General features: G+C 39.5%; 1 protein-coding gene across 1 annotated transcript; it reads right to left on the bottom strand.

Moving 5' to 3' along the window:
- Positions 1 to 3,539: 3,539 nt before the first annotated feature.
- Positions 3,540 to 7,173, bottom strand: rorb (RAR-related orphan receptor B; the record flags this gene model as incomplete). The annotated part of the gene is made up of 10 exons (XM_079250953.1): positions 3,540 to 3,704; positions 3,837 to 3,949; positions 4,131 to 4,241; positions 4,454 to 4,561; positions 4,735 to 4,867; positions 5,185 to 5,306; positions 5,702 to 6,133; positions 6,333 to 6,474; positions 6,585 to 6,670; positions 7,155 to 7,173. 10 exons carry the CDS (start codon positions 7,171 to 7,173, stop codon positions 3,540 to 3,542), a joined length of 1,431 nt encoding a protein of 476 aa, XP_079107079.1.
- Between the last annotated feature and the right edge of the window lie 103 nt (positions 7,174 to 7,276).

Below are 7,276 nucleotides of genomic sequence, written 5' to 3'. Positions count from 1 at the left end.
TAAAAGGTTTCCAATCCGGTTGAATAAGGCCAGTTCAGAAAGGGCTGTTCACTGACTGATGATATCACTTCACACATTCAGAGGGTTTTAAAAGAAAAAAATCAAGTTCAATTTCAGCAATGGATTTGAAATTGCTTTATATATATATAAATTAGAGCATTTTCTTAAAAAAAGAAAGAAAGAAAAAACAAAAAGCTTTGAACTGACTGAAGTGATGTGGAATTTGCCCTAAACCAATTGCCCACCCTGCTAAAAAAAATTCTCCACTGGAACCCACATTATCATGAGAGAAGAAAACACAAATAAACCCCAAATGTTTCATTGCAATGAAACGTCATGCAAATAGAACAGAACAACAATAGGCTAATAGTTATAGAAGAATAGTAGTCATAATAAGAACAATAATAGTAAATAGTAATAAAATAAAAAATAATCTTACAATGCAAACATGACAGTAGTAAATGCCTCCAGTTCTTATTGCTACAGTATCTTACTTACAGTGTTGGTTACCACTTGTTCTTGCCAGCACATTACCCCTCACAACCCCAATCCACCCCTTTGATTCACAGTCTAATAAGGGAAAACAAAAATATCACACACAAAAACTTCATATTCAGAGTGTGAATTCACTGTCCCAGTGGTTGTTGTGACAGCGATTAAATCACAGCTTACTAGTTGACGTCCTGCACTGTCCTGAGAGCAGCAAAAGTAGCAGTAAATATCAGCATACAGTGGTGACAAGAGCACAATGATGTTGTGTATCTTTATTGTTTTGTTATATGAAGACATTTGTCTTGTGATCTAAATGTCTATAGAGATATGGACAGTGAATTCATGCTCTATACACACAGACACGTACGTACAAAAACACACATACATAGACATACGTCTATCAAAGCCTTGTCTGGGCAGATTCCATTGCTGGCATTGATTGGTGGTGTATGCCATTGTTTCCTAAAAAGTTCTTCTTTATAATTCTTTTTCTTTTGTAAATTTGTAAAAATATTAAAACCCTCTTTTATGCAAAATCATAAAAAGAGCTGCTCCCTGAGAGATGCTGTGTAGTGCATCAAGCCTTAATGAGCAAGTGATTGTCTTGAAGAGTCACCGGCCTCTGATTTGTTGTTGTGTGCGGGGGGGGGTTGAAGGAAAGTCGCTTCACTTCGGTGTCACATAGATCACTGACACAGCATGAAACACATGGATGTGGATACAGTTTTCTTTGCTTGTATCTCCACGCTGGTGATCATTTCTTATCTGTTTTTCTCTACATGCAAAAAGAAACAGGAATGGAGAGATAGTGACATTAAGGGCCCCCATTAACTGAATTAGTATTATTTTTTTACTGACCACGTCTCAACTTCTTAGTTGAGGGTTTGACCACAGTGCAAAAATATTTTTTGCAATTATGAGAAATTATAAGCTCAGAGAGCTTTTTACTTTTGGTGCTGAAGTAACAGAGTCCATCAGCCATGGCCTTTCACAAAGAGATTAAAAAAAATCTTGGATTTAAACAAAGAAAAAAAGTTAAATTATTATTTTTAACATGCATAACATCAGCTGATTAAGTTAGCTGGAGTTAAGAGGGTTTTGTATTTTGTAAATGGCTCATTCTAATTGTGCTAAGATTTATTACTGATCACTACTGATGTCTTCATACAGAGCGTCTGATGATTGTATGCAGAAACCCCTGATATGAGTATCCTCAGTGATTTTTTTTTTAGGATTGTTCCTTAACAAGAAAAGGCAGCATTATGCTCAGATAGGATAAAGGTCCACTAAAGTCAGAGTCCAAATATGAAATAAGGTCTTTAAGTGCTACTAATTATGGAATGATTAAGTGAAAAAGTGATTGTCTATCACAGCTTTCTGTATAAATGACGTGTATTCAGCTGTAAATGTTTCGATCAATGGAGGCTAATTTGTCTTCACATTTTTCAGTCAGTGCTTCGGTTTATGTCCTAACTCCAGACTGCATTGTGCTACACTAAAAAAGATGCAGTCTGAGGTTGAATGAGTACCATCCATAGAGAGGACTGCTAGACATTGACAAAGAGTGAAATTTAGTGCATCCTAGATAGAATTGCTACCCTGTTCCGAACAGCTAAAAACAAAGGTAAGGTCAGAGGAGGAAAGCAGAGGAGTAAGATAACATACGCAGTGTGAAAGTTATTGCTCTTCAACGAAAGGGTCCTTCATATCACAGTCCAAAGTGACCAGCGTCCCTGGACTGAATTGTGCAAATAGGAGGGTGAGGGCTCATAGCACTCATACTTTTGCGTGACTTGAAGTTAGCTTAATTCCAGTTTGTCTTAATTTACTAATCTTTTGTCCTTTTGTTGCCTTTTCTTGGAGAATATCAGTACATGTCTTCATTGTGACTTTATCCACGTCTATCTGCCAAAACATCATGTCAAGGTTCTGATTCGTGAGAGATAAAGAGCAGGGTAGGGGAGTTCAGGAAGGGGTTTGGGGTTCACTGTGAGGTCCTGGTTTCTGATTAATTGTTTCCGGTTGATTGTTCGAAAGCAGTCCAGCTTTTAATGGACTTAAATTATTGCAGCGAGAAATAAATGATTGATAGGATGGCAAATCTGCCAGATTCTTTTTCTTGCAAAATAGAATATTTATGTATATATCTTCACCTTGAAAAGTAGTAGCAATTATTTTCTTTTTTTTTTTTTAAATCCTTCATATGCTCTCTTTACATTTCTATAAGTTCTGATCAGAAGGATGCTATGCCTTCTATACATATGAACAAAATCCAGACAAGGCTTCTGTATATCAACAAACCCAAATTGACCCCCGGTGTTTGCCCAGTATTCTTTTACAGGTCTTAACTTTACAAATTCTGTACACAAGAAACTATCAAATAAAATAAGAACACACAGACAAGGTATCATCAGCCACAATGGACTGCTGCATATTTAAATTAGGACTAACTTATATTAACAGAACAAGAAGTAATACTGGAATCCGTTCTCTACTAGAAGAATATCTACAATAGCTTCTCTACATCCACAGCCCCCCCCCCCCCCCCCCCCCCATCCGTCCAGCTTCTTCAACTTCACAATGTCTTCATTTGAAATGAGAAAAAAAAATGTTCAACAGAATATTTTTGAGAGTTAAATCAAATTAACTTACCCACTTAAAAAAAAAAAAAAGATTGACAGCTTAAAAATGTTTCTAGATGTTTTAAAGTCTGTACATTTCTGGTCAGTCAGTTCAGTTCAGGAGACTGGTGAAAGCCCCCTCAGGTTGTGGCTTGGGGCATGTTTCATTTATATATACATTCTTCAGACTGTATCGGTGAACAAGATGGGATAAGTGCTGGACATTCCTAGTATTGTTGGCGGTAACTCTAAGTTTCTAGCAGATGAATCCTCACCCACCAGCCTGACATAAGCCTGGGGGAGCTTGGAAAAATGTGATTGCTGTAATGACACAGTCGACACGGCCGCTGTCGTCATGTTAGATGAAGAAAACTTGATTTCTTGGTCCTCTGCTGCCATTGTTGGTTGCGTTTGGACCACAGGCAGTCACTTGGGCATGGCCATGGCAGAGTTTGGGTCAGGGTTAAAAAGTTCTTTGTAGAGTGGAGGGAAGAGGACGTTGACTGTTTCTGGGTGAAGTTGCTGGAAGGCTTGGAGCTCCTCTGTATGGAGCGTGCACAGGGCTGACAACGTTGGGATTCGGCTGATTAACTGCCAGACAGGAAATAAGGTGGTTAAAGACCAATAAATTTTACATTTCTCCAACAGGCCAAATAAGTTGCGTTCAATTTGTATGTTTACCTGTGGTTATAAACAGATTATTCCCACAAATATTTAGCCTACCTTAGCCAGTGCATCTTCATCCATGTGGTTCTTCTGCATAATGTGTTGCAAAGCAAAGTAGATCTTCTCCTGGAGTTTTTGGACTTTTCGAGGCTCCATCAGCCAGGGTCGATCTGTGTCGAGACAGGTGTTCGATTCTCTTAGTGTGAGTAGTTTACAATTAATGCATGCTGATCACTGGCGAGCTGGACGTTATAGATGAATGTTAACAGTAATTTTTCAGTGCATCAAGGAAACCGCTGATCATGACCACAAGTTCTTGTTTTGTAATAATAACAGCAGATACACACTGACCTGTGGAAATTAGTACAGCTGCTGAGAAGAGAGCAATCTCTTCCTCCGTTAGCTGCAATGAACACAAACTCTTGGCAAAGTCAAACACTGCACTCACTAAGTCATCGCAACCTTAAAGAGAAACAGAGAAGTGCAGGCAGAGGAAGGAATGTCATTACACTCATTGTGGTTATGTATGCGATCACGAACAAGAATACATCACAGGAAAAAGAGGATTTTTTTCAACAACAGAACAAGCATTTTTCCCTCTTCCCTTTTCTAGTATTTATTGGCCGTTCTCTCTCTAACATATTAAGAAAAGTACATAAATATCAGGATCTTACCTAGAGCTTTGAACATCTGCATGCCTCCATACTTCCCCTCAAATAGAACAGTGTTGTTAAGAGGGTTGAACGCCCTGCACATCCTAACCAAGACTACTTCCAAACAACCTGGAAAACACAAGCAGAAAGAGCTGATGATCATGCAGCTGATGTTTTAACTGAAAGGCAAAAAAAAGGTATGAAAAACACAGGACTTTTCCCTGAGCAACATCATTTCCTCTGTATGGAAGCATAAAAAAATAGCCTCCTGTTCAGTGTTAATTGTTGTGCATATGTCTCACCTGACTTTAGAAGGAGGATCTGGTCATTCTGGCACAGTTCCATGAACCCTGAGATGCGCTTGGCGAACTCTACCACGTACTGGATTGCATGGGTGATCTGGATGGCACACTGCTGCCAGAGCACGTCCCGGGGCTAAAACCAAACAGAGATCAGAAATATATACTTTCTGCTTCATAAGTTACATTTGTGTTAGGAAGTGTGATGAACTAAAGGCTTTCAGTGATGTGCCTGACAAAACTCTGACATAACTGCCCTAAGTACAATTCAGCCAATGTTCTTGTCTGTTCTTGTTTTTCGGAGAGTTCAGATAAAAAATTGTAAACTTAAATTCATCTGTACTTTTAAAACAGGAGAAGTTGTAAAAAATGTAAATAGCACAATGAGAATTGCACTGTGATTGTCATTTTGCATTTTGTACAGGAGGAAGATGATAAAACACCAAACCTCACCTTGCTCTGGTACATCTTGACCTCTTCATAAGAATGTGTCTGCCAGGCGAGCTGCTGTAACTCCTCTGTAGTGTACTGACATGTCTCCAAGTGTGACTTGATGATATTCTGAGCAATACGGTCTGGAAGAGAGAAATGCTTATTTATGCCTTTCTGTGCATCAATGCATAAAGTTAATTATTACATTATTACATTGTTGTGCATTATGGTCCCTGCATGTCGGCAATTTAGACAAAGAGAAAAAGAGATTTTTACTACTTCATTTAACAATCCTTCCTTAATTTAATCTAAATCTGTATTATCCACTTGAGATATGCATACATTAATATGATACGCTGTGAGCTGGCCACGTAAGCCCGTCTGATGTGCCTTCAGATTAGGACTCTGACTCACGTTCTCTTCCAAGGCTACTTTGTGGGTAATGATTCATTTTCCATGAGGTTAATTCTTGTATATTTCAAATAATAAATACTTTTACTGCATCTTTAGCTATTAAGCAAAATTGAGCATTCTTTACCCAGCTCTCCCATGCTGACATTATTGGGTCCAAGTTGACTGTCCTGGTAGCCCCCGTAGCTGAACAGGTTGGGTACTGGAGTCAGGTCATAAACCGGTTCTTGCTTAATGTGCTTCATGCCTGACATGTCCAATCCTGACTGGTCTGGAGACGGTTGAGTGGAATCCATCCCATAATAGCCCCCTGGGACTCCACCTCCATTACCATGACCACCTTTGGGTAGATCTATGACGTGCCCATTGGCATAGGTGCCCCCAATTTCATGGTTGAGGGTGGACAGTCCGTTGGTTAGGCTGGATGAGTAAACACGTGCCAGGGCTTCAGCTTCGCCTGTCTGCTGTTGCCGCTGCTCCTGCAGTCGTGCCTGGTGCTTCTGGACCTCTGCGTACAGGCTGTCACGTTGCTTCTTGGACATGCGGCCAAACTTAACCGCTGAATGAGGAGAGAATACATGCTCTGGTTACAAAACTAAAAAAGTAAAAAGAAAAGAGCTTCTTGGAAGAAAAAAACTGAATTAAAATGCTTATTTTTGTCTCAGTAAAGGGGAGATTACATAGATCTAGCGAAGGTCTTACAATATGTTTGTTTGCAAACTGTATTAAAGTCTGGATGATGATTAGCCGGGCCTTACCATCTCTGGACATTCCTAGGGCGAGACATTTCTGCAGGCGGCAATGTTGGCAACGGTTGCGGTTTGTTCTGTCGATGAGGCAGTTCCTCTGGCGAGGGCAGGAGTAGGCGGCATTGTTTTGCTGACTCCGTCTGAAGAAACCCTGGTTGCATGACAAAGAATACTGGCCTCAAGTACCCGTCAAGCACAAAACTAGTTTTTTGTACAGATTTTGATAAAAACAGTTTTTTTAAACAACATATTAAGTCTTACCTTACATCCTTCACATGTAATGACTCCATAGTGGATACCTGATGATTTGTCTCCGCAGATTTTACATGGTATAACTTCAATTTGGGCTGTAAACAAAGCAAGAGCACAGTACAAATTTGCATTACAAATAACATTTTGGACAAGAAATTTTGAACTAAAAGGGCAGAAGTAGGTTAGTTGATTGTTTTTACAGTGTGTCCTGTGTGACTTCAAATTCACAAGGGCACAATGACATGTACACATTTATTATGTCTTTGAAGTAGTTTTTCCACTAAGTGGGACACTTGGGGCTGCATACGTAGCGCAACACATGCACACACCAAAAGTTCCTGACAAAAATAAAATTATTAGACTGAGTGCGCTCAGGTTCTTTGTGTTACGCTTGAAGGAGAGACCCCCGCAAGTTAGAAGGGTCGCCCATAATAAGAAAAATGGTTACATCACAGAAGTACCACACTTTCTCTTCACCTCTGTCTTTTCTTGAGCCTCTCACAGACATACACATTTAGTTCACCAAATTCCCTGAGTATTTAGCTTCTTCTAATCTACATATTGTTAGGTCTTACTCACTGTGTATTGGCAGCTCCATGTACAGTCACAACCAAAGGCACAGAGTATCAATGGAAACTATCTCAACAAAAAGAAGCACCTGTCATGGGGGCCTTTGAACAAAGTACCCATAATACATAGAA

The sequence above is a fragment of the Telmatherina bonti genome (genome assembly GCF_933228915.1).
Source record: "Telmatherina bonti genome assembly, chromosome: 13".
NCBI classification, from domain to species: domain Eukaryota; kingdom Metazoa; phylum Chordata; class Actinopteri; order Atheriniformes; family Telmatherinidae; genus Telmatherina; species Telmatherina bonti.
This window is presented reverse-complemented; position numbering and strand designations above follow the sequence as displayed.